The sequence below is a fragment of the Cetorhinus maximus genome, unplaced genomic scaffold (genome assembly GCF_964194155.1).
Source record: "Cetorhinus maximus unplaced genomic scaffold, sCetMax3.hap1.1 HAP1_SCAFFOLD_1222, whole genome shotgun sequence".
NCBI lineage: Eukaryota > Metazoa > Chordata > Chondrichthyes > Lamniformes > Cetorhinidae > Cetorhinus > Cetorhinus maximus.
The window spans coordinates 4,599-31,857 of record NW_027597164.1 but is presented as its reverse complement, the minus strand read 5'-3'; the positions used below and the strand labels follow the sequence as shown (position 1 = coordinate 31,857).

At 45.2% G+C, this 27,259-nt stretch overlaps 2 protein-coding genes and 1 non-coding gene across 3 annotated transcripts in view; all 3 read right to left on the bottom strand.

The window, feature by feature from the left end:
• The window catches only part of LOC144675915 (uncharacterized), a 62,457-nt gene extending 43,791 nt beyond the window's left edge, over positions 1-18,666 (bottom strand). The window contains 3 exon segments of the mRNA XM_078536448.1: positions 12,211-12,969; positions 17,219-18,072; positions 18,478-18,666. Coding sequence (XP_078392574.1) covers positions 12,211-12,969; positions 17,219-17,779 — 1,320 coding nt within the window. The 5' untranslated portion in view covers positions 17,780-18,072; positions 18,478-18,666.
• Positions 18,667-22,392: 3,726 nt separating this feature from the next.
• Positions 22,393-24,948, bottom strand: LOC144675912 (uncharacterized; the record flags this gene model as incomplete). Its single annotated transcript, XM_078536446.1, has 2 exons — positions 22,393-23,891; positions 24,817-24,948. Coding segments are annotated over 2 exons (687 nt in total), but the record flags the coding sequence as incomplete, so codon positions are not given.
• Positions 24,949-26,080: 1,132 nt separating this feature from the next.
• On the bottom strand, positions 26,081-26,246 carry LOC144675917 (U1 spliceosomal RNA). Its single transcript, XR_013575202.1, has one exon. It is a non-coding gene; the product is annotated as a U1 spliceosomal RNA (small nuclear RNA).
• Between the last annotated feature and the right edge of the window lie 1,013 nt (positions 26,247-27,259).

Here is a 27,259-nt window from a genome sequence, read left to right as displayed (position 1 = left end):
AAGCCTCGGACTTGCTCCCTATCAGGAACACACACTGTCCTTGATTGTTGAGTCTGTCTTAATGAATGGGCTCCTGAAAAAAACATCAAGATGAGAGACATAGCTTAAAGGAAGGCACTGTCCTAAGTTTAAGACAATGTGGCAAATTAGCTAAAACCACTGGAGTTAACTCTTGTCACATTATTGACAAACCATAGACCAATTAGCCATTTCCAATAACTAAGGTGGGCTTACAGCATCTTTTAAGTGTAGAAATGAAGATTTCGAGAAGCCATTTTGTTAGCATGTTATCTGTGTATCAAATGACGGAGGGTTATCCTCACTTCATGTCTTCAGCCTGATCAACCGAGGAAAGTTGTGAGAAGTCTGTTTAATTGTTAAAGTTAAACATTCTCCTCTTACTGTTAATTGAAACTTGATTTTTATCTTTCTAACTTGTTACCTTTCCACATTTTAATGGTTAATAAATCTTTTTAAAATGACCATTTAGAGTGTTCATTCCTGCCGGATGCTCAGTCCTGTAGAACCTGGTGATTTCATTCACAATTGGGGATTTATTGCAAACAACCTGTACCCCATAAATCAATTTAGAATCCAGAAGACTGAAAATCCCATTCTGTTCCAGACAGGCTCCTTAACAAGTTCTTTAATGAGATTAAGGGGCCGTTAATTGGTGGTGAGTGGGTTTCCTGTTTCCTCCCCTCCACCGGCACTTTGAAAATTACAAACTGTCTCAGAGGCAGCGGATCCAGTGCCTCCGACCGGGAAAGTAATTTTCAAATCGCACAAGTCCCGGTTCCCACCCCCATCAGAAAGTGAAAATCCAACCCCAGTTATCAGAATGAACCTAGTTCAAACCTGGATGTGATTCACAACAGCAATAACAGCAGAATCCAACCCCTGTTGTTATATGTGAAACTTCTGGTGTCTCTTCAAGTTAAATGAAAAAATGAATCCCTTCCCACAGATGGGGCAGTTGAAAGGCCTCTCCCCAGTGTGAACTCGCTGGTGTCTGTGCAGGTTGTGCGACCGAGTGAATCTGTTCCCACACACACAGCAGGTGAACGGCCTCTCCCCAGTGTGAACTCGCTGGTGTTTCAGCAGATTTATTGGTCCTTTGAAACTTTTCTCACAGTCAGAGCATTTAAACAATCTCTGATCACTGTGAACAAGTTGGTGTCAGCAGAGCAGATGACTGAGTGAAGCCTTTCCCACACACACAGCAGGTGAACGGCCTCTCCCCAGTCTGAACTTGCTGGTGGGTCCCTAGGTTAGATGAACTCATGAATCCCTTCCCGCACACGGAACAGCTGAACGGCCTCACGCCACTGTGAACACGCTGGTGTGTCAGAAGATTTGATAACTGCGTGAAACCCTTCCCACAATCGGTGCAGGTGAACGGCCTCTCCCCAGTGTGAATACGCCGATGAATTTCCAGCTGGGATGGGGAAATGAATCCAGTTCCACAGTCCCCACATTTCCATGGTTTCTCCGTGGTGCGGGTGCCCTTGTGTCTCTCCAGATTGGATGATCAGTTGAATGCTTGTCCACACACACACAGACACACAGAAAACATGTGTACGTGGAATTCATAACATCCCACTGTAAATGCTGTAATTTTTTTTTCAGGTTGTGTAACTAGCTAAAGCTCTTTGCACAGTCAGTGCACTGGAACACTCTCACCGGTGTGAGTGTGTCTTGATGCTTTTCCAGTCATATAGATGAGTGATTTTTTTTTTTCTACAGTCAGAACAGGCAAACATTTCTCCTTCCACATTCAAAGGCCGGTGATATTCTGCTCCTGATGAATCAAGTGACTCTGTTAGATCTTGATGTGATGTTTTGTTTGAGTTACCAGTGTATAAATTCTCCCTTCTGATGCCCCTGTAAGCAGAGATTTCAAAAGTCCTCATTGTAAGCACGGCATAGAAATGAAGAACAGTTAATTTTAGTTCCTATGGAACATTTTTTCTCTCTTGTTCCCCCAAAGCTGCAAATCCCCGTCCCACACACTCTCCCCCCTCCCTGGGCTGAAATCTAAATAAAGTGTTGGATAATTCTCTGTATCCTTTTAATAAATTCTACAAATGGAGATCATGTTTTACAAGGGGCCATTTGTTAACAGTTTCCCAAACACAGATCAGATCCTCATTGATTTGAGCCCAAATTTATTTATTTTTTATAAATTAAGTCTTATTTATTGTGCTCCCTCCCCCATCCTCTGATGTGAACCATCCTCCACTCGCTGACCCAGGATGGCGGCCGTTAACCTGGGCCTGTTCCCGGGAGGGAGAAGCCCCGCAGCTGCAAACCAGGAGCTGACAATTATTCCTCAGGGTTTGCGGATCCACAAAGTGTTTCCAAATCCTCCCCGTCCAGCCGCCGGCTCCATCGATCCCTCCCCCCCGGGCCTGTCACCGCGGGGTAAACACGGGGCCTGGGGCCTACCCCAGAAGTTGCTCCAGTTCCCAGTCCAGCCGCGGTTTCCAATCCTACCCTGTGCTCACAATCTCCTCCCGCCTCCCGAACCGCCCGCTCCTCCTCTCTGTCCCCATGACTGTCACTGAGCATGCTCAGAGCGCACACCCACACTGTACCTGCGCACTGGACTCCTATAGTCATTGATAGGGGACTTTCTGCAACGCGGTTTGTTCTGGGTAAATAATCCGCCATTGATAGCTTGACTTGGGAACACAAAATTCAATGCATCGGCTTCCCAATCGAGATCGGGACCCTGGGCGCTGTTATGGCACGGCGGATGGTAAATGCCGAGCTGCTCAAATCACAGAGCGAAACCTGAAACAGCTGCCACTACCGTTTTGCAATTTGTATTTTATCTCGAGATGCGTGCCTTGAATTCAGTAGTAATAAGTCCACCCACAATTAGAGTTTTTTTAAAACTAAAATAAACATTCATTAACAGAATAAAAGATTTTAAGCACATTCATAGGTCTACAAATTACGATTATAATAACTCCTAACTCCCCTAATTAATCTAGCTCCCAGTTACACCTCTGTTAAGGCAACAGTGAAACAAAACATAAGTTTAACAGACCTTGGTAAAGCACACAAAACCTTGGGCAGTGATATTCAAAGTGAATTTTCTTAGCTTCGGTTCCTGTAGACAGCAAATGCATACAGGCTGGAGGCTTTTCACACTTGTGTTAGATCTTAGAATGCCTTCCCTCTTACATATAACCTCATCTCCTTTATACATGCTTCTCTCTTAATGTAAATTCCAATTCCCAATATTTCTTTGAAACTTTACTTTTAACTTTATTATAAATTTTTCATAGTACTCATATTATCAGTAACCTTTGGGAAAAATAAACACTGTATGACTTAGCTTCTTATGGCTAGGTGTAACATCTTACCATCTGTTTGAAGTTCAAACTAACCTAATTTATATAAAAATGCAAATGTTCCTCGCACCTCACATTCTAAAACTTCAGCCAGGTTTGTGTATTTAGCATTTCAAACCTAGCTTCCCTTTTGATCATTCAAAAGCTGCAGACCAGCTGTCTCCAATTCCATTAAATTCTCCCGCCCCCCCTCCCACCCCCCCACCACCACACACATCAACACAGAGAAACTAATCTAAACTCCACTATTAACCAACCTTTACAATATATCAAAATAATATTATGAAAAGTATTATATTTTCATGACAGCGCAATACACACAATAGGTACTTAAAGTATGTAGAAACCCGAATGTCTGGACCTTCCTCCATGATGCAATCTGTGCAATTCACCCCCACCTCCACCTGCAATGGCAGATTGGAAAAAGGTCGAAGTTGAAATTCACAAAGATCAATGCTGGTACAAACTGGTGGAAACAACCTGCTGAGTTATTTCATCACTTTCCGTTTTTATTTCAGATTTCCAGTATCCACAGTATTTTGCTTTTAATTCAGTGCTGGTACCTGTGTCAAGAAAGATATGCTGAAAAACTGACTTGAGGTAGATGAAATGGAATGTGTCTATGCAAAACATAAACTCCAGCACAGGTCAGTTGAACAGAAAGCTCTGTTTCTGGACTCGATATTCTCTGTAATTCAGTGTCATCTCCTACTGGTTGAACAGAATGCTCTGTTTCTGGATTTGATATTTTCTGTAATTCAGTGACATCTCCTACTGGCTCTTGATCAGCATGTTCCACATCCACCACTTGTACTGCACATGCTCAGAGTGCAACCGAGTGCTGAGTAATCGCACTGGGCTCCTGTGGTCACTGATGGGGCACATTCTGATTCATGGAAAATTATGGATTGTAACAGTGTCACTCAAAGCTTAATTTGTGAACAAAAATTTTCATCACCACATCGAGATTGGGCCTGTTTCTGTATCAAGTGGCACTTGCTTAGAAATAACACCTTCTCACTAATGCCAGGGTCACTCGGCTCCTGACCTCATTACAGCTGTGGTTCAAAATGGACAAAAGAGCTGAACTCCCGAGGTGAGGTGAGAGTGACTGCCAGGCAACATTTGACCAAGTGTGGCATCAAAGAGCTTTCGCAACACTGGAGTCAGTGGGAATCAGGGGGGAAACTCTATAATGGTTGGATTCATACCTAGCACAACGGAAGATGGTTGTGGTTGTTGGAGGTCAATCACCTCATTTCCACGACATTACTGCAGGAGTTCCTCAGGGTATTGTCCTAGGCCCAACCATCTTCAGCTGTTTCAGCAATGACCTTCCTCCCATCATAAGGTCAGAAGTGGGGATGTTCACTGGTGATTGCACAATGTTCAGCACCATTCACGACTCCTCAGCTACTGAAGCGATGCATGTCTAAATGCAGCAAGACCTGGACAATATCCAGGCTTGTACTGACAGGTGCCAAGTAACATTCGCAACACACAAGTGCCAGTCAATTACTATCTCCAGCAAGGGAGAATCTACCCATCACCCCTTGACATTCAGTGGCATTACCTTCACTAAATCCCCCACTATCAACATCCTGGGGGTTACCATTGAGCAGAAACAGAACTGGACCAGCCATATAAATACTGTGGCTCCAAGAGCAGGTCAGAGGCTGGGAATTCTGCCGCAAATAACTCACCTCCTGACTCTCCAAAGCCTGTCCACCATCTACAAGGCACAAGTCAAGAGTGTGATGGAATATTCTCCACTTGCCTGGATGGGTGCAGCTCCAACAACACTCAGGAAAGTTGACACCATCCAGGACAAATTAGCCCACTTGATTGGCACCCCATTCACAAACATTCACTCCCTCCACCAGCAACAAACAGAGGCAGCTGTGTGTACCATCTACAAGATGCACTGCAGGAACTCACCAAGGCTCCTTCGACAGCACCTTCTGAACCCACGACATCTCGATGGACAAGGGCAGCAGATAGATGGGAACACGACCCCCTGGAAGTTTGCCTCCAAACCACTCACCATCCTGACTTGGAAATATATCGCCATTCCTTCAGTTGCTGGATCAAAATCCTGGAGCTCCCTTCCTAACAGCACTGTGGGTGTACCTACACCACATGGACTGCTGCAGTTCCACCTTCTCAAGGGCAACTAGGTATGGGGAATCCAGCACCATGTGCGAGCGAGATCAGGAATAGGAGAATAGACTGGATGAATGCATGGCTGGAGAGATGATGTAGGAGGGAGGGATTTAGATTCCTGAGGCATGGAGATTGATTCTGGGAACGATGGGACATGTAAAAGCTGATTGGGTTGCACCCCAGCAGGACCAGGACCAGTATCCTCACAGGGGTATTTGCTAGTACTGTGGGGGAGGGTTTAAACTAGACTGGCAGGGGAATGGGAAACTGAGTGAGGAGACACAAGAAAGGGAAACAAAGATAGGAATGAAAGATAGAAAAGTAGAAAGCAAAAGTGGAAGGCAGAGGAAACAAGGGCTAGCAGCAAATAGGACCATAGTACAAAAAGAGATGTATAAAAAATGTTAAAAAGACAAGTCTAAAAGCACTGTATCTGAATGCATGGAGCATTCGCAATAAGGTAGATGGATTAACAGTGCAAATAAATGTAAACGGGTACGACATGACTGTGATTACAGAGACATGGCTGCAGGGTGACCGAGGCTGGGAACTGAATATCCAAGGGTACTCGATATTTAGGACAGACAAGCAAAAAGCATTGTTAGTTAAGGATGAAATCGGTGCAGTAGTGAGAGAGGATATTGGCTCAGAAAATCTAGATCTAGAATCAGTCGGGTGGAGCTAAGAAACAACAAAGGGCAGAAAACATTAGTGGGAGTTGTCTATAAGCCTCCAAACGGTAGTGATAAGGTAGGGGGCAGCGTTAAACAGGAAATTAGAGATGTATGTAAAAAGGGTGCTACGATAATCATGGGTGACTTTAAGCTGCATATAGACTGGGCAAACCAAATTAGCAATAATACTGTGGTGGATGAATTCCTGGAGTATACAAGATGTCTTTTAGACCAGAATGTCGAGGAACCGACTAGGGAACAGGCTATCCTATATTTGGTATTGTGCAATGAAGGAGAGTCATACGGAATCGAATTGTTAACTCTGTCTCTCTCCACAGGTGGTGTCAGACCTGCTGAGTTTGATCAGCATTTTCTGTTTTTATTTCAGATATCCAGCATCCGCAATATTTTGCTTTTACACTAGCATCATGAGGAAATCTTTTCAGTAACAAGTGTTAAGAATTTGGAATTCACTATCTGATGGATACAGGTTCGAGAGTAACCTTCAAACAGGAATTGGATAAATATTTGAAGGAGAAATGATGCAGGGATGAGTAAAGAATGGGGGAGTGGGACTAACTGGATAGCTCGTCGAATTTGTCAGCACAGATTCAATAGGCCAACCAGCCTCCTTCTCTGCTGTACTGTTAGGAGATCCTGTCATCTATAATAATATAATGATTCATAATAAACATGATGATAGAATCATGGAGCAGGGATGGTGGCCATTCAGCCCATTGTGCCTGTACCGTCCCTGAAAATGTTACCATTCTGTCCCACTCCCCTGCTCTTTTCCAATCGCCCTCTAAATCTTTCCTTATTAAATTAAAATCTAAATCACTTTTGAAAGTTATAACTAAATCTGCTTCTACCAGCCATTCAAACAATGACTTGCCAGTATTTAATTGGTGGAAATTTCTACACATCCACCAAACAGTCTGATAATTTACGAAGAGTGGAGAAGTCGAGAGACGTGGTGGTGAGGCAGAGCTGGGAGCTGTTAGTGTAAATGTGATAAGTGGCAGTGTTTTCAGATGATGTCATTGATTGGAACAGGTTAATGAGAAATAAGAGGAGGCCTTTGGGGACACGAGAGGTAACTGTGTGAGTTGAGAGGAAAGACATTGTGAGTGATACTCTGGCTATGATTAGAAAGAGAAAAATGGAACCAGGAGAGAGCAGCCCCACCCAGGGGACAGGGGAGAGGTGAAGGTGCAGAATGATGTGGTCAACATCAAATGCTGCAGACAGGTCGAGGACGAGAAGGGAGAGTTTATCTTTGTCACAGTCACATAGGATGTCATTTGTCACTTTGATAAGAGCTGTTTCAGTCCTGTGGCAGGGGCAGAAACATGATTGGAGGGATTCAGACATGGCGTTCTGGGAAAGATGGGCAGGAATTTGGGAGGTGGCAACACGTTCAAGGACTTTGGAGAGGACAGAGAGGCTGTAGATGGGGCAGTAGATGGAAGGAGAGTGGGGCCAAGGATTTGCTTTTTGAGACTCCTGCAGGATGTGGGAAATGAGGGACGCTTCCAGCGTCCATGGCGACCATGTGTGAGGAAGGTGTGTCCAAATGCAGCTTCTAGCGAATCGGGTTTCAGAGCTGGAGCTGCGGGTGGACTCATTGTGGAGCATCCGCGATGCTGAGCAAGTCATGGATGGCACGTTTAGCGAGGTGGTCACACCGCAGGTGAAGATTACACAGGCAGAATGACCATCAGGAACAGTAAAAGACTCAGGAAGGTAGTGCAGGAGTCCCCTGTGGTCATCCCCCTCTCTAACAGATATACCGCTTTGGATACTGTTGGGGGGGATGGCCTCTCGGGGGAAAGCAGCAACAGCCAAGTTCATGGCACCGTGGGTGGCTCTGCTGCTCAGAGGGACAGGAGGAAAACAGGTGGCAGGGCTATTGTGATAGGGGATTCAATAGTTAGGGGCACAGACAGACGTTTCTGTGACCGCAAACGTGAATCAAGAATGGTATGTTGCCTCCCTGGTGCCAGGGTCCTGGATGTTACAGAGCGGCTGCGGGACATTCTGGGGAGGGAAGGTAAACAGCCAGTGGTCGTGGTACACATTGGTACCAACAACATAGGTAATAAGAGGGATGAGGGCCTGAAAGCAGAATCTAGGGAGCTCGGAAATAAATTTAAAAATAAGACCTCAAATGTAGTAATCTCAGGATAACTCCCTGTTCCACCTGCTAGCAAGAGCAGGAATAAGAGGATAGGCCAAATGAATACGTGGCTGGAGAGATGGTGTAGTTGGGAGGGATTCAGATTCTTGAGGCACTGGGACTGGTTCTGGGGAAGGTGGGACGTGTATAAACCGGACAGGCTGCACCCAGGCAGAGCTGGGACCAGTGTCCTTGTGGGAGCTTTTGCTAGTTCTGTTGGGGAGTATTTAAACTAGTGTGGCAGGGGGATGGGATCCCAGGAGTAGGATCAGATAGGTCAGATTCAGATCAGAAAAGTGGAGGTAGAACATTAGCTAGGGACGTTGTGATAGACATGGAGTTACAGGAGAAGCAAAGTTTACAAAGTGTCCAGCAAGGGAAATTGACGGGGTTAAACTGTTTAAACTTCAATGCAAGGAGTATTACAAACAAGGTAGATGAGTTAAGGGCACAGGTAGACACATGGCAGCAGGATGTCATTGCTATAACGGAGACCTGGCTAAAGGAGGGACAAAGCTGGCAGCTTAATATCCCTGGTTATAGAGTCTTCAGACACGATAGAGTAGGAGATTAAAAAAGGATGGGGGAGGGGTGCAGGTAGCACTAATGGTTAAAGAATCAATTCCAATTGTGAGAAGGGATGAAACACTTAATGGATCAACAAACGAGGCTTTATGGATTGAGCTTAGAAATAAAAAAGGGGCAGTCACACTACTGGGAGTATACTACAGACCCCCAAATAGTGAAAGGGAGATAGAAGAACAAATATGTAGGCAAATTTCTGCTTGTAAGAACAAGAGGGCAATAATAGTCGGAGACTTCAATTATCCTAATATCAACTGGGATTCAAACAATATAATGGGAACTGAGGGAGAAAACTTCATGCAATGTGTCCAAGAAAATTTTTTTAACCAATTAGTGATAAACCCAATGAGAGGAGATGCAATTCTAGACTTAGTCTTGGGGAATGAAGAAGGGCAAGTGGGTGAAGTGACAGTTGGTGACCATATCAGGGACAGTGATCACAATTCAGTTAGATTTAGCATTACCATGGAAAAGAACAGAGATACAGAGATAAGGCAGGAGCAAAAGTCTTGAACTGGGGGAAGGCAAATTTTGCAGAAATGAGAAGGGACTTGGTTGAGGTGGACTGAACAGCACTGCTGGAGGATAAAACAGTGGAAAACCAGTGGGAAGCACTAAAAAGCGAGATCCTAATTGTACAAAGTAGACATGTCCCCTACAAAAATAAGAGTGGTACTGCCAAATCTAGACCACCCTGGTTGTCTAGGGGAATACAGGGGAAGATCAAACAGAAAAAGGAAGTGTACAATAGGCACAAAGAAGTAAGCACTGCAGATATCCTAGACGAAGTAAAAAAGGAAATAAGGAAATCAAAGAGAAGGCATGAAAAAAGATTATCAAGTAAAGTTAAAGATAACCCAAAGATGTTTTACCAATACATTAATGCTAAAAGGTTAGTTAAGGAAAAAGTGGGACCCATCAGAGATGAAGATGGAAACTTGTGTGTGGATGCAGAGGCTGTGGGAAGGGTTTTGAATGAATATTTTGTCTCCGTGTTTACAAAGGAAAGGGAGGATGTAGATAGAGTAGTCCAGGACGAACACTGCGAGATATTGGACGGGATAGTCATAGAGAGGAAGTACTCGAAGGGTTGAAATCCTTGAAAGCTGATAAGTCACGAGGGCCAGATGGATTGTTTCCGAGTCTGCTGAAGGAAGTCAGGGAGAAGATAGCAGATGCTCTGAGGTTGATTTTCCAATCTTCACTAGATGCAGGGGAGGTACTGGAGAAATGCAAATGTAGTTCCATTGTTTAAAAAGGGATCAAAGGAAATGCCAAACAATTATAGGCCAGTTAGTCTTATATCAGCAGTGAGCAAATTAGTAGAATCAATCCTGAGAGATTGGATTAACTGTCAGGTGGAAAGGTATGGACCAGTCAGGGATGGTCAGCATAGATTTGTTAAAGGAAGGTCTTGCCTCACAAATTTGATTGAATTTTTTGAGGAAGTGACAAGAAGGGTTGATGAAGGTAGTGCAGTGGATGTTGTGTACATGGATTTTAGCAAGGCATTTGACAAGGTCCCACATGGCAGACTGGTCAGGAAAGTAAAAGCCCATGGGATTCAGGGTAATGTGGCAAACTGGATAAAAGGTTGGCTTTGTAACAGGAAACAAAGGGTAATGGTCAATGGATGCCCTTGCGAATGGAAAGTTGTCTCATGTGGTGTTCCACAGGGCTCAGTGTTGGGACCCTTGCTGTTTGTGTTATATATTAACGATTTGGATGTGAACGTTGGGGGAAAGATTGGGAAATTTGCCGATGACATAAAGATTGGCCAAGCAGTGCATAGTGTCGAGGATAGCCATAATCTCCAAAACGATATAGATGGGTTGGTGCAGTGGGCGGTAAAGTGGCAGATGGATTTTAACATAGAGAAGTGTGAGGTCATACATTTAGGGAGGTCAAACAGTTACAGGGATTACACAATAAATGGGAATATACTAAGAGGGGTAGATGAAGTGAGAGATCTTGGCCTACAAGTACACAGGTCCCTGAAGGCAGCAGTTCAGGTAGACAAGGTTGTAAAGAAGGCATATGGAATGCTCTCCTTCACTGGCAGAGGTATAGAATATAAAAGTAAGGATATAATGTTGGAATTGTATAAAACACTGGTGAGGCCACAACTGGAGTATTGTGTGCAGTTCTGGTCACCACATTACAGGAAGGACATAATAACTCTGGAGAGAGTGCAGAGGAGGTTTACAAGAATGTTGCCAGGGTTAGAAAAGTGTAGCTACGAGGAGAGATTGGATAGGTTGGGGTTATTTTCCTTAAACAAAGAAGGCTGAGAGGTGACTTGATTGAGGTGTACAAAATGATGAGGGGAATAGATAGAGTGGACAGGATAAAATTGTTTCCCTTGGTGGAGAATTCTAAAACCAGGGGACATAGATTCAAGATAAGTGGCAGAAGGTATAGGGGGGACATGAGGAAGAACTTTTTTACGCAGAGGGCAGTGGGTGTCTGGAATTCGCTGACCACGTTGGTGGTAGAGGCAGGAACTCTAAACTCTTTTAAAAAGTACTTGGATCTGCACCTTAAGTGCTGTAAGCTACAGAGCTATGGGCCAGGTGCAGGAAGGTGGGATTAGAAAGAGCACCTGGGTGTCCTCGGGCTGGCATGGACAAGATGGGCCGAATGGCCTCCGGTGCTGTAACTTTTCTATGGTTCTATGGGTATAATGATGGCAGATTTGAAGGAGAGATGGACAGTACTTGAGAGAGAAAACTGTTGACATATTCAGTGAAAATGGGGAAGTTGATTGATCAGTAGTTTAGTGGGTGTAGGGTCAATAGAGCAAGAGGTGAATTTCATGGACAAGATGAACTCTGAGAGGGCATGAGGGGAGATGGAAGGGAAAAAACAGAAAGATGAGAGTTCAGAGCTCGGGTAATGGGGAACTTTAGGGAGGGCGAGTGGAAAGGAGGGAAGCAACAGAGGCAGCTGATCCGATTGTCTCAATCTTAGTGATAAAGAAGCTCCATGAGATCCTCACACCAGTTGTTGGGGGTGAGGATGGAGGGAGAGCATTTCAAAAGGAATGAACTTGTGTTAGAGATATTAAAAAGGTTCAACACATTGTGTCTTTTAACACAAAACTAATTTATTTGATATTTATCCAGAATACTAGCCCCCCTAAGTGGTCTGTAGTTTATTAACATCAGCAGAAACAGATCCCAATGAACATGGTTCGGTCCTGGATGTGATTACCAGCAAAATCCCACCACTTTAGTTACTTGTGAACTCGCTGGTGTGTCAGCAGGTGGGATGAGGTAGTGAATCCCTTCCCACAACGGGGGCAGGTGAATGGCCTCTCCCCAGTGTGAATTCGTTGGTGTGTCAGCAGGTGGGATGAATTAATAAATGCCTTCCCACACTGGAGGCAAGTGAATGGCCTCTCCCCAGTGTGAATTCGTTGGTGTGTCAGCAGGTTGGATGAGGTAGTGAATCTCTTCCCACACTGAGGGCAGGTGAATGGCCTCTCCCCAGTGTGAACTCGCTGGTGTGTCAGCAGGTGAGATGACTGAGTGAATCCCTTCCCACACTGAGGGCAGGTGAATGGCTTCTCCCCAGTGTGAATTCGTTGGTGTGTCAGCAGGCTAGATAACTGAGTGAATCCCTTCCCACACTGAGGGCAGATGAATGGCTTCTCCCCAGTGTGAATTCGTTGGTGTGCCAGCAGGTTGGATGAGGTAGTGAATCTCTTCCCACACTGAGGGCAGATGAATGGCTTCTCCCCAGTGTGAATTCGTTGGTGTGTCAGCAGCTTGGATGAGGTAGTGAATCTCTTCCCACACTGACGGCAGGTGAATGGCCTCTCCCCAGTGTGAAATCGTTGGTGTGTCAGCAGGCTAGATAACTGAGTGAATCCCTTCTCACACTGGGGGCAGGTGAATGGCCTCTCCCCAGTGTGAACTCGCTGGTGTGTCAGCAGGTGAGATGACTGAGTGAATCCCTTCCCACACTGAGGGCAGGTGAATGGCTTCTCCCCAGTGTGAATTCGCTGGTGTACAGTGAGTTGAAATGATCGCCAGAACCCAGTCCTGCATTGAGAGCACCTGAACGGTCTCTCGTCAGTGTGAACACGTTGATGGGACATCAGCTCGCAGGAACTTTTAAAGCACTTCCCACAGTCTGGGCATTTAAAAGGTCTCTCTTCACTGTGAACTCGCTGGTGGCTCAGCAGGTAGCTTGAAAGAGTAAACCCCTTCCCACACGTTGAGCAGGTGAACGGCCTCTCCCCAGTGTGACTCCGCCGATGCTCTTCCAGCTCTGACGGGAATCTGAATCCCTTCCCCCAGTCCCCACATTTCCATGGTTTCTCCCCGATGTGGCTGCGCTGGTGTCTTGACAGGCCAGATGATCGGTTGAAGCCTCGTCTACACACAGAACACATGTACGATTTCTCTCCACTGTGAATGGTACTTTTTCCTTCCATGTTCAAAATCAAATGATATTCAGGTTATGATAAATCGAGCGAATGTCAGATTCTGCTGTGATGTTTTGTTTCTGTTTCCCGACTGCAAATCATCCCCTTCTAATACCCTGTGAAATTGATTTAAAACAGAAAAAAAGGTGTGAGAGAGAATCCACAAAAACACAAATGCAGGTTGTGAAATTGAGCTGAATGAATCTGGTAATTTGTGGGGCCGGCACGAGGGAAAAGTGACCACGAAAACTGCCGGATTGTCATAAAAACCCAACTGGTTCACTAATGTCCTTCAGGGAATGGAACCTGTCACCTGGTCTGGGTCTACACAAGACTCTGGCCTCCATGGGATGAAAGAGAGAGGTGGGAGGTGCAGGGGGTGAAGATGTGTTTAATACATCTTCAGCTCAACCAGAACTTTGGCAGAATATCCCAAACCCTCAACATCCACTACCTAGAAGTATGAAGGTAACAGGTGTCAATGAACACCATCACCTCCAACTCACACACTGTCCTAACTTGTCTGACATCCAGTACTGGATGAGCAGAAATTTCCTCCATTTAAATGTTGGGAAGATGAAAGCCATTGTCTCCACTCCCTAACCACCGACTCCATCCCTCTTGCAGTCTCTGAGGCTGAACCAGACTGTTCACAATCTTGTTGTCATGTTTCAGCCCAAGCTGAGCTTCTGACTACAAATCACTAAAACCACCCATTTCCACCTCAGTAACATCGCCCAGCTGTGCCCCTGCCTCAGAGCACAGCCCGGTCCCCACGCTGGCGCTCTGGGTTCCTGTTCTCATTGATAGGGGACCTTCTGACCCACAGGGCATTCTGGATAAACCAGCCGCCATCGAGACCAATCAGTGAACGGGCATTTTGTTTCCCCCAGTTGGTAAAACAGAAAGTCCATGGATGAGGGGGATATTGGACAGGAAGCACAATGAAAGGTTCAGACACTTTATTGAATACTCACAGCAGAAGCACGTTAATCTGATTGGAGATCACTTCCACACGAGCAGTCAGCGGTTTGGAGCCTCCTGAGATTCCAGTCCCTTTCCCGTCAGTATTTACAGGAGCTGCGACACGGAAAAGAGTCTCAGTAAAATCAGGGATTTATTTGTTCACTGCTTTACAATGGGTCTGGGGTCACACTTGAGGTTCGTGCAGCCTGTGATTCCCTGAGTTTATTAACTCTCCCCCCTCCAGACCCTTTGGGCTCTCTATTGTTGGACTCTCTATTGCTTTTCAATGTCCTCCTGGCCTTGTTGTATCTGATCCAATAAAAACCCTCCTTACATCACACAGGGAACAGCTTTAGACATGTTCTGACTTTTCACCTCAATCTTATTCTGCTGAATGATCTCACTGACCGTTCCTTTTCTCTCGATCCGTCCGTCCACCATCTCTTTTCTGGATTTCACTCCTTCTTGTTGTTCCAGGATTTCATCTCTCTGCCTTTTATTTCTTTTACTGAAGATTCCTGTCCATTGCTGCCTCACAGCCTCGTCCTGTTCCCAAATATTCTCCATGTCTAAGTGCTTCCCAGCGGCCGTGCCAGCCGTGGCCCCTATTCCAGCCCAGTCACTGATCCCTCTCTTCCCTCCACCCTTTTTACTGGTGTCACTATCACAGGGACGATCGCGGTGTTTTCCCAAAACTGCCTTAACACCGGGGTCTTGGCTACTGGGTGGTCATAGTCCACCCATCTCTCTCCCTGCATTCTGACTTATGAAATTCCTGGATAATTCCCTTATCATCCGAACATCAAGGTCCTTGTAGATGGGATGACATAACCTTAGGGACGGGTGTGTGGTGTTCAGGGCACATATTACAGGAACTATTTTAAATCTTGTATCATTATGTAGGTTCTGTGAGTACGAGTGATGATTAAACCATTTGTGGAACCAATTTCGTGTGGCAGGACAGATTGAGGGGGTATCAGTGAAGCATATGGGGGTCTTGGGCTTCATAAATAGAGGTACTGAGTACAAAAACAGGGAAGTGCACCAACAGAGAATTGTTCTGATCTGGAACCCTTTCCCTGAAAAGGTGCTAGAACCTGATTCTATGTTTAGCCTCTGCCCACTGGTCCTAGATTCCCCAACCAGTGGAAATAGTTCCTATCTATCCTGTCAGTTCCAATATCCCAAAAACTTTGATCAAATCAGCTTTTAATCTTATAAATTCCAGGGATTACAACCCTCACAGTGAGGTGATGTATTTTATCAGGAGGAATAGGGAGAGGGAAAATATTATTCATGGCACAGCTCTAAAGAGTGAGCAGGGACAGAGGGACCTGGGGCTTCATGGCTTTGATCTCTGAAGGTGACAGAATGTATTACGAGAGTGGTTAGCAAAGCCGATTAGATCTTGAGCTTCATAAATAGTGATATTGAGAACAAAAACAGGAAAGTTATGTTGAATTCTTTATAAAGCTCTGGTTAGGCCACAATTTGAGAATTGCATCCAGTTCTGGTCACCTCACTTTAGGGAGGATGTGAAGGTCATTGAGAAGGTGCAGAGGAGATTTACCAGAATGGTTCCTGCAAAGGAGGTTGAGGGGAGATTGGGAGAGGTGTACGAGATTATGACAGGTTTAGATATGGTGGACAAAGAAAAGCTATTCCCATCAGCTGATCATACAAGGACTCAAGGACAGAGGTTTAAAATTTTGGGTAAAAGCTGCGGGAGATGTGAGGAAGAATATCTTTACACAGTGAGTGGTGATGACCTGGAGGTTACTGCCTATGAGGGGGGTGGAAATGGACATGGTAGTGATTTCAAAAGGAAATTGGACAGAAGCATGAGGGAAATAAACTTGCAAGGATACGGGGATAGAGCAGGGGAATGGGACTGATTGGATTGCTCTACATAGCTGGCATGGACTCAATGAGTCTAAAGGCCTCCTCTGTGCCATAATGACTCTGTGACTCTTATGTGTAATCTCATTCTGTAACTTAACCCTTGGAGCTCAGATCACTCAGGTAAATATGTGCTACACTCCCTCCTAGGCCATTCTATCTTTCCTGATGTTTGTTGCCCAGAACTGAACACAGTTCTTCAGGAATGCTCTAACCTGGGTTTGTGTGTCTCTGCATTTTTCCCGTCACACCTGAAATCGTCTCAGAATCACAGAGTGCAGAAGAGGCCCTTTGGCCCATCGATTCTGCATCAACATGTGAGAAACACCTGACCTACCTACCTAATCCCATTTACCAGCACTTGGCCCATAGCCTTGAATGTTGGTCAAGATGTCAAGGCCCATTGGTCCCTAATGGGCCCTACTCTTTCCCTGGTTATCCTCTTCCCATTGGCATTGAAAAAAAATATTTAGATCCCTGCAGTTGAATCTTTCAGACACTGAATTGTAGATTTTTCACCAAATATCAATTTACGATTGTAGTAAAAGTTCATAATTTTGTCAAGGGGGTCCTGCTGAAAGTTTTTCAAATTAAGGGGAAGGATCACAGATGGTGCTTTTAAAAAGGGACATTGCAGCCCTGAAAATCAGTGACACCTTCAGAATATTAGACTCCGGCCAGTTATAGGGTTGTTAACATCAGCAGAAACAAAATATTGCCAGACTATCAATATTAAACAAGCTTACAAGCAGCAAGAACAGCAGGATCCAACCCCTGCAGTCACTTATGAACTTGCTGATGTCTCAGGAGGCATCGTGACTGAGTGAATCCCTTCCCACACACCGAGAGTTGAATAACCTCTTCTCAATGTGAGTGCGTTGGTGGTCAGCAGGTTGAAAGACTTTGCAAATCCCTTCCCACACAGCGAGCAAGTGAACAGCCTCTCCCTAGTGTGAACTCGCTGGTGTGCAGTGAGGTTGGATGACCGACTGAATCCTTTCCCACAAACGGAGCATGTGAACGGTCTCTCCGCAGTGTGAACTCGCTGGTGTAAAATGAGGGAGGATGCCTGTCTGAAACTCTTTCCACAGGAAGTGCAAGTGAACAGCCTCTCTCCAGTGTGAACTCGCTGGTGTGTCAGAAGATGGAATGACTGAGTGAATCCCTTCCCACACTCGGAGCAGGTGAACGGCCTCTCCCCAATTTGGGTGCATTGTTGTACAGTGAGTGCTGAAGAGTGCCTGAACCTCTTTCCACAGGAAGTGCAGCTGAATAGCTTCTCCTCAGTGTGAATTCGCTGGTGTGACCAAAGGCCAGATGACTGAGTAAATCCCTCCCCACACACAGAGCAGGTGAATGGCCTTTCCCCTGTGTGACTGCGTCGATGGTTTTCCAGCAGGGATGGGTAACTGAATCCTTTCCCACAGTCCTCACATTTCCACAGTTCTCCATAGTGTGGGTGTCCTTGTGTCTCTCCAGGTTGAATGATTAGTTGAAACCTTGTCCAGACACAGAACATGTGTATGGTTTTCCAAACTGTGAACGATGTGATGCTTTTTCAGGCTGTTTAACTGGTTAAAGCTCTTTCCACAGTCAGTTCACTGAACACTCTCACTTGGGTGTGTGTGTGTGTGCCTCGGTGTTTATCCAGTGACACTGAAGTTCAGTATCTTTCCCCACTGACAGAACAGACAAACATTTCTCCTTCCACATTCAAAGTCTGAGAATATTCAGGTCCTGGTGAATCAAGTGACTCTGTCAGAAGATGTTTGGTTTGAGTTTCACATCTGCAAATCCTTCCCTTCTAATACTCTGGGAAACGAGTTTATAAAAATCATCACTGTCAGTCCGGGATGGAAATTCAGAACAGACAATTCTAGTTTTAATGGAATATTGTTTTCTCTCTTGTTCCCCCAAAGCTGTAAATTCCCGTCCCACACACTCTCCCTCCTCCCTGGGCTGAAATCCAAACCCATCTCCACCATTTCTTTCCTCCACTCCCAGCTTTCTCCCTCCCTCTCCTCTGCCTGGGTTCAGTTCTCCGGCTCCTGTCTGCAGACTGACAATAAAATCAATGAATTAATCATTTTCCAAACTCCATCCCTGTCAGTCCAGGATAGAAATGCACAATATTCTCTCCTCCTGCTGACAGGGGCAGGGATGACCGCGCATGCGCCCTGCTGCACAAGATGGCGGTCGTTAATCCGGGCCTCTCACCGAGGAACGCGGATCGGGGCAACTGCCGCCCACAGATACCAGCGAGGAACCGGTAGCTTGTTATTCTGGCTTCAGAACGGCTCAAAGTGTTTACGAAACCTGCCCGTCCACCCGCCGGCTGCATCTCTCCTGCAATTCCGCCCTTTATCTTACCGGCTGCGGACCTGACAAACAAGCAGCTTTCCTTCGCCCTCATACACTGCCCATGCTCCAAACTCGAGGCGGGATTGCACCTGCGCACTGATGTCCAGCAACCACACTGCGCATGCTCCCATCACAATGCCTGGGTGATTGACGGTAGCTCTGAACCAATAGCAAGAGGCTGCAGGACCAAAGGGGTGCGGCTGGCCCTCCAGCCAATTGGAGTGAATGAGGGGCGGGGCCTAACCAGGATCTCCCTCATTGGCTGAAACTCTGCATCATTTTGGAAGATGATTTGCCTCAAACTTCAGGAGAAAACTGGACCTTTCTTGCTTGTGGCTTTAAACAGATGAAACCCTGTGGGTGTGGAACAAATATTTCAATATTTGTTACTGAAATGTGGGAACATGGTGAAACAAGGCACAAACTTAAAGAAATAACTGGGCAGACAGGGAATTCACCATTTGAACAAGGGGAGTCCTTGGTTTCAATAAATGAACCGGCAGGAGGGTTAGGACAGGTCAGGGATAAAGTTAATATTCAGAACAATACAGAATGTAAAGGAAAAACTGATCTCAAAGACAATTTGTTGTAATGTGTGTGGAGGGGATGTGCTGAACCAGGTTTAAAGAGGTTAAACATGTTTTCCATATTGCACAATCACAATGCTTCAAAGATGAGACATGAAAGCCCTCAACATTAATCATGACAAGTGGGAAGCTAATTGATGATTGATGCAACTGGAAACACCAGCTGTGGGCAGGAGTTCACCACCACAGCAACATGTCGTTTCAGAAACTTCAACACAGACAAACAAGGTGTCAGCAGAAATCATCTCGCAACACGAGTAAGGAAAACCTTCATACGAGGCACTTTTGCCTTTACAGAATCGGCTTGTTCAGCCATCAGATGAAGTGCAGCAGATCGTCTCATCTGATCTCACCAAAGTTCTGAGGCTGCATTCCCATCATCTCTCACAGATGGACAGATGCTAAACATATGGGACAATCACATTAAAATCTGGAACTCAGATGCGGATAAGGATTGGTGTTAGGTGAGAAGGTCTGGATCAATGTCTTACTCCAGGAAGCTTTAAAATCAGAATGGCAGCATTTCAGAAATTATTCCTGTGATATCAGTGATCCCATTCCTATCTGTTAGTAAGACCGATGGAAGTATTTAGTGGAGACAGTAGCATGCTGGAGGATGATGTACACAAGGGTTTTCTGAACTGAGGATAATAGTGAGGGGAAAGGAAGGGATCTTGAAAAAAAAACAGACTCTTCATGTTGTTACAAAGGACATGGGACCTTCCACTTGGTTTGACACAACACACACACAAACCCACATGGATTCACTTCCTATCGATCAGGTGGACCAGGTTTTGCCTCACACCGCCAACTAACTAAGTTACTGACTAAGACTGGCGATAAAGTATCAGTGTCTGCAAGGACCAAAAAGTTATAGAAATTCAAGTAAACATCACCCTCCAGGGACTCAAAGCAGTTTTGACTATCTAATTCCAGCACTTTCTCTGAACCTTAATCTATAATGGACAACATCTTGAACAGACATAATGACAAAAAGCTAAGCCACCAATAGATATTAGGCGGTTTATGTCTCCTCTGGTGATCAGCCCTGGTGGGAGATTTTAGACAATACAGAACATCTTTGCATAATTGCAGCCTCTACTTTCCTATTGGTATTCCGGATAATTCCCCTTATATTGATGGTCTCGGTGAAGGTCAGGCCACAAGGCAGAATGGATGAAAAGATGGCTCCAAACTCCCTCTAAATCTAACCCTCTGATTTCGGTTTTGTAGCCATTTCCATCCATCTGCTGCCTGGCCCTTCACTCCACAGAGCCTGATCTTGGTCACCTTGTGCACACTGTTATGGATAACAAGCGGGTTACAAAACAGAAAGCAGAGAGAAGAGGTTAAGAGTAGCAACTCAGACTGGTAAAAGGTGGGAATTGATGTTCCACAGGGAGCAATGCTGGAACCACTGTTATTCAAATTTATATAAACGATTTGGACTCAGAAATCAGAAAACCAATTTTAAAATTTGGGAGCAGAATTACAGTAAATCACAGATAAGAATTCCCAGTTAACAAAACTTTGTTGTACAGTTCATTAAATCTTTAATTCAGTAGCACAGTGTACAATGACATGAGGAAGTGATTAACTGATTTATTTATGAATTAATTGATTACCAAATTGGGAAGTACAGTTAATACTGAGGAAGACTGCAACAAAATCCTGGAATCTAACACACACACACCAATATAGCAGGGAATTCTTGGAAACATGGTGCAGGTCCTTCTTTATCTGGAGATCAAATGTCTGTTGTATAATTATCCCGGGAGTTAAAAGGATCCTGTGAATTCCTCCTTGTGTTATTTTAATACAGACTTTACACTATTTACTTTTAGCTACATTTTACTATGTTAAAGGTGCTATGTCAATACAAGTTGTTGCTGACATTGGCTTAAAGTAGTAGACTCAGGACTGTCACCAATAAACCTTAAAAACTTCACAGAATAATCACCACAGTCATTTTTAAACTGGAGACTTATTCCTGCCATTTCAGTTTCAGTCAGGAACAGAGCACACTTTTACACCAATCTCTGATTTAACAGCACATTTCCAGACTGCCTGACTCAGGTTGTACAACCACAGTTGTAAAGGAGCCTTCTACTCGGGAACTTTGAAACCCAATGATTCCAAACAGAAATCAGAGGGATAGATTTACAGGGAGTTTGTATTTTTCCATCCATTTTTCTATGTGGCCTTGGATTCCACAGCCTGACCTTGGTCATCTTTAGGCTGTATATACTGCACAGAAGTGGCTGTGACACATTTCTCACACACCTCAGGATTAATCCACATGTGGGTTTTGCTGTCAGTGAAGAAATATGAGAAAGACCAAAATGCCATTTGTCCCTCTCAGTGTGACCCTAAAGGACTGCGTCCAGGCTGAAGTTCTGTTCCTGGTGTATGATCCTCCCCCAGGTTGTCCTTCCTGAGCTCCAGCCAGGTGATGTTAAACACTCAGGTACGAAAGACAAAATTGTACAACAATGTGTGAAAAACAAAGTTTGACATGCTATGTCCAACAAGCCTAGTCTGTCCAACCTTTCCTCATAAGACAACCCCCCCATTCCTGGTAATGATCAACTAAACCTTCGCTGAACTGCTTCCAATGCATTTACATCTTTCCTTAAATAATGAGACCAATATTACACATAGTACTCCAGATGTGGGCTCACCAAATGCCCTGTATAACTGAAGCATAACCTCCCTACTTTTGTATTCAATTTCCCTTGCAATGAACGATAATATTCTTTCAGCTTTGCTAATTTCTTGTGGTACCTGCACACTAACCTTTTGCGATTCATGCACTGGGACACCCAGATCCCTCTGAATCTGAGAGCTCTGCAGTCTCTCACCATTTAAATATGATTTTTTATTCGTCCTGCCAACATGGACAATGTCACATCTTCCCACATTATACTCCACTTGCCAGATCTTTGCCCACTCACCTAACCTATTTGTATCCTTTTGTAGCCTCCTTATGTCCTCTTCATAATTTATTTTCCTACCTGTGTGTCATAAGCAAATTTAGCAACCATACCATTGGTTCCTTCATCCAAATCATTTATATAAATTATAAAGAGTTGAGGTCCCAGCACTGATCCTTGTGGCACACTAACCATCACATTCTGCTAATCAGAAATATACCCATTTATGCCCACTCTCTGTTTCCTGTTAGCTAGCTAATCTTCCATTCATGTCAATATGTTACCCCCTACACCATGAGATTTTATTTTCCACAATAACCTTTAATGTGACATCTTATCAAAAGCCCTCTGGAAATATAGGTACAGTACATCCACCAGTTCCCCTTTATCCACAGCACCTATTACTTCTTCAAAGAACCCCAATAAATTGGTTAAGCATGATTTCCCTCTCACAAAACTTTATTGACTTTGCCTGATTACCTTGAATTTATCTAAGTGCCCTGTTATAACACTTGTAACATTTTTCCTATGATAGATATTAAGCTAACTGGCCTATACTTTCCTGCTCTCTGTCTCCCTCCCTTTTCTATTTTCCTATCTGATGAGACCTTCCCCGAATCTAGCGAATTTTGGAAAATTAAAACCAACGCATCAACTATCTCACTAGCCACTTCTTTTAAGACCCGAGGATGAAATCCATCAGGACAGGGGGACTTGTCAGCCCGCAGCTCCAACAATTTGCTCGGTACCACTTCCCTGGTGATTGTAATTTTCTTGAGCTCCTCCCCCTTTCCAAATCCTGATTTACAGCCATTCTTGGCATATTACTTGTATCCTCTATAGTGAAGACAATGCAAAATCCCTCTTCAATTCATCTGCCATTATTAACTCCCCAGACTCACTTTCTATAGGAGCAACCCTCACTTTGTTAACTCTTTTCATTTTAAAATATCGAAATTTACTCTTACTATCTGTCTTTATATTTCTAACTAGCTTTCTCTCGTTCTCGACCTTTTCCCTCTTTATTAATCTTTCAGTCATTCTTTTCTTTTTTTAAATTCTGTCCAGTCTTCTGAGCTGCCACCCATATTTGCACAATTATATTTCAGCAGAAACAAACTCCAGCTGTCAGAATGAAAGAATTCAATCCTGAACAGGATTAACAGCAACAGTAACCAGATTTCAATCCCCATAGTCACTCGTGAACTCGCTGGTGTGTAATCAGATCCTTTTCACTTTTAAAGGTCTTCTCACAGTCAGAACATTTAAAAGGTCTCTGATCAGTATGAACAAGTTGATGTGTCAGAAGGTGGGATGACCGAATGAATCCTTTTCCACACATGGAACATGTGAATGGCCTCTCGCCAGTGTGAACTCGCTGATGTGTCAACAGGTCAGATGAATTGGTGTATCCCTTTCCACACATGGAGCAGGTGAATGGCCTCTCCCCAGTGTGAATTCGTTGGTGTGTCAGTAGTTTGGATGGCCGATTAAATTCCTTCCCACAGATAAAGCAGGTGTATGGACTTTCCCCAGTGTGAATGCTCTGGTGAGTCAGAAGCCTGGATAATCGGTTAAATCCCTCTCCACACAAGGAACAGATGAATGGACTCTCCCTTGTGTGAATGCGCTGGTGTGTCAGCAGGTAGGATGACTGAGTGAATCCCTTCCCGCGCACAGAGAATGTGAACTGCCTCTCTAAACTGTGAGTTTGCTGGTGCCTCAGAAAGTTTGATGAATGACCGATTGCCTTCCCACACACGGAGCAGATGACTGAACTCTGCTCAGTGTGAATGTGCTAGTGTCTCAGAAAGCTGGATGAATGAGTGAATCCCTTCCCACACACGGAGCAGGTGAATGGCCTCTCCCCAGTGTGGCTGCGTTGATGAATTTCCAGCTTTGATGGGGAACCAAATCCCTTCCCACAGTTCCCACATTTCCACGGTTTCACCATGGTGCTGGTGTCCTTGTGGCTGTCCATGTTGGATGGTCAGTTCAAACCTCATCCACACAATTTGTCCTCGCTGTGAATGGTGCAATGGTTTTTCAGGCTGTGCAATTGGTAAAACATTTCTCCTTCTATATTAAAGATTCAATGATATCCAGCTCCTGATGTATTGAGTGAATCTGTCAGATTTTGACGTGATGTTTTCTTTGAGTTTCCTGTCAGCAAATCTTCCTGTTCAAGTATCCTGTAAAAGGAGTTTACAAAAGTCAGTAAAGGATAGAAATTCAGAACAGACAATTCCAGTTTCTTTCCTTTTTCTAATTTGTTCATGTGATGTGGGTGTCACTGGCAAGACCAGTATTTGATGCCCAGCTGGAATTGCCTTGAGAAGATGGTGGTGAGCCACTTCCTTGAACTGCTGCAGTCCATGTGGTGTCGGTGCTGTTAGGAAGGGAGGCCCATGATTTCAACTCGGCGACAGTGAAGGAACAGCGATACATTCCCAAGTCTGACTTATGATGGATGAAAGGTGATTGGTAAAGCAGCTGAAGATGGTTGGGCCTCGGACACTGACCTGAGGAACTCCAACAGAGATGTCCTGGGATTGAGATAACAAAGAATAAAAAAAATACTGAGAAATGTTAACTTGTGTTGTTGATAAAAGAGATACTCATTTAATTTTTCAGAGATGACTGATTCCCCAGGGGTTCACTCTGACTCCCCTGACTGACTGACTCAGGGTCCAGTCCTCAATGCCCCCGATTGGTGACTGAACTCGCTGCTCCTTTGCTCCTCCGGCCTCTGAGCTCCTCTTGCTGTTGTTTCCCAGGACAGTCAATGTCCGCTCTCCAACATGACCCTGTCAGGTGGAGTTCAGGGGCTCAGAGGAAGAAAAGAAAATGAGGCGGTGAATATGAGTTGGGAGAAACAAGGAGAGAAACAGGATTCAATGGAGAAACTGAGCGGGGGGCAAGCGCAGCCTCAGGAACAGCGAGTGCGGCTCTCAGAGGCCGAATGAGAGCGGCCGGGCCCGGCGGCCGTGCGGTGATCTCCCCGGGCTGGGGGTCGGGGCTGCCCATTAAAGCGATGCTGCAGCGCCTCCCCCATCCTCGCCGCGGCTTCCCAGTTTCTTCTCCATTTCCACCGAGTCCGACTCACAACAAAGGAGCCGCCCAGAAACGGGATTCCTGTTGGTCATTTTCTATTCATTTTACGGAGGTTTTGGGTTTAGATTTCTTTCTGTCTCTCTCCAGCTTTCTTTCTCCGTTTATTTCTTCGCTTTGCGCTACTGAAGTCTTGAAGAAATAATGGCAAGTGAATGGAAAGCCTGTTTATGAGATAAACACACAGCAGGGGAAGTGAGCTGCAGAAGGGGCAGGGAAAGACTTTACACATGGGGAGAGGGGGGCAGGAGTTTGAGAAGGTAGAAATCACAGAGGGAGCTGTTGAAGTGGGAGATTATACAGAGGGGGTGGGAGGCTGCTGTTGATTTCGGAGGGGGGTAATTAGAATGTACATGGGGACAGGGTACTTGCACATGTTTGAAATAGTGAGGGTTCGCAGTTGCATGTTTTAAATGGTGAATGTATATGAATGATGATATTATAACGAAGTCCAGAGAGATACGGGGTGGGTTGGGAGGTGGAGGGTGGTGCTGGAAGGAGTGCAGGGACTGTTTTGATGGTGGGTTGGGTATTATATGGGGGTTTGAGAGAGAATATTGGAGTGGGCAAATACGGGGTTAAAAATGGCGCGTGGAATTTGGCGGCCGCAAAAGAAATGACAGCGATAAAATGATGCGGAGATGGAATAATCGCCTGTTGATAATCGCAGGGAGGAAAAGAATGGGGGTTGGATAGTTGCGGGAGGGAAAACAAAAGAGTCTAGATTTCGAAAGAGTATTTTGTGGCCCAAATTGTTTACATTGGATAAGATATAACAAAGAACCTCATTAAACAAATAAGTTGAAGTCTATTTTTTGAATTGTAAACCAGGGGAGAGCGCGAACGCAGTCCCCCACTACCACAAATTTTGCAGTCGAGTATCCCGCATTTGGGGACATCGCAGGCATCAGCACACCCGAAGTGCAATGGGATAGCCTCGTCCTGGGAGAACAACCTTTTTTTTTGTAAAAATATACTTTATTCATAAAAATCTTCAATCACATTCAAAACCATTTCAAAAACAACATTACAAGGGTACAATCCAGGTTAAACTTTTACAAAATGTATCACCAGGTGCATCAGTACAAACAATATTACAATCATTTACAGCCTTTCATTTTGATCTGTACAGCCCGAGGGGCTCTAAACAGTTCCCAGTCTCTCGGTGCGCTGTGGTAGAAAGGTCTTAGACAGCGACCCTTCCCCATTGCGCCTTTGCGGCAGCTGCCCCAAGCTTTAGTGCGTCCCTCAGCACGTAGTCCTGGACTTTGGATTGTGCCAGTCCGCAACAATCGGTCGGGGACAACTCTTTGTGCTGGAAGACCAACAAGTTTCGGGCAGACCAAAGCGCGTCTTTCACCGAGTTGATGATCCTCCAGCTGCAGTCGATGTTTGTCTCGGTGTGTGTCCCTGGGAACAGCCCGTAGAGCACAGAGTCCTGTGTCACAGAACTGCTCGGGATGAACCTCGACAGCAACCACTGCATCTCTCTCCAGACTTTCTTTGCAAAGGCACAATCCACAAGGAGGTGAACAACGGTCTCTTCCCCACCACAGCCACCTCGAGGGCAACGTGCAGAGGGGGTGAGACTCCTGGCGTGTAGGAAGGATCTGACGGGGAGGGCCTTTCTCACCACCAGCCAAGCTACGTCTTGGTGCTTGTTGGAAAGTTCTGGCGATGAGGCATTCTGCCAAATGACTTTGACAGTCTGCTCGGGGAACCATCCCACAGGGTCCACCCTCTCCTTTTCTCTCAGGGCCTCTAGGACGTTACGTGCTGACCACTGCCTGATGGACTTGTGGTCAAAGGTGTTTTTCTGCACAAATTTTTCCACCAGGGACAGGTGGTACGGCACGGTCCAACTACTTGGAGCGTTCCGCGGCAGCGTGGCCAGACCCATCCTTCGCAACACCGGGGACAGGTAGAACCTCAGCACGTAGTGGCACTTGGTGTTTGCGTACTGAGGGTCTACGCACCGCTTGATGCAGCCACACACAAAGGTGGCCA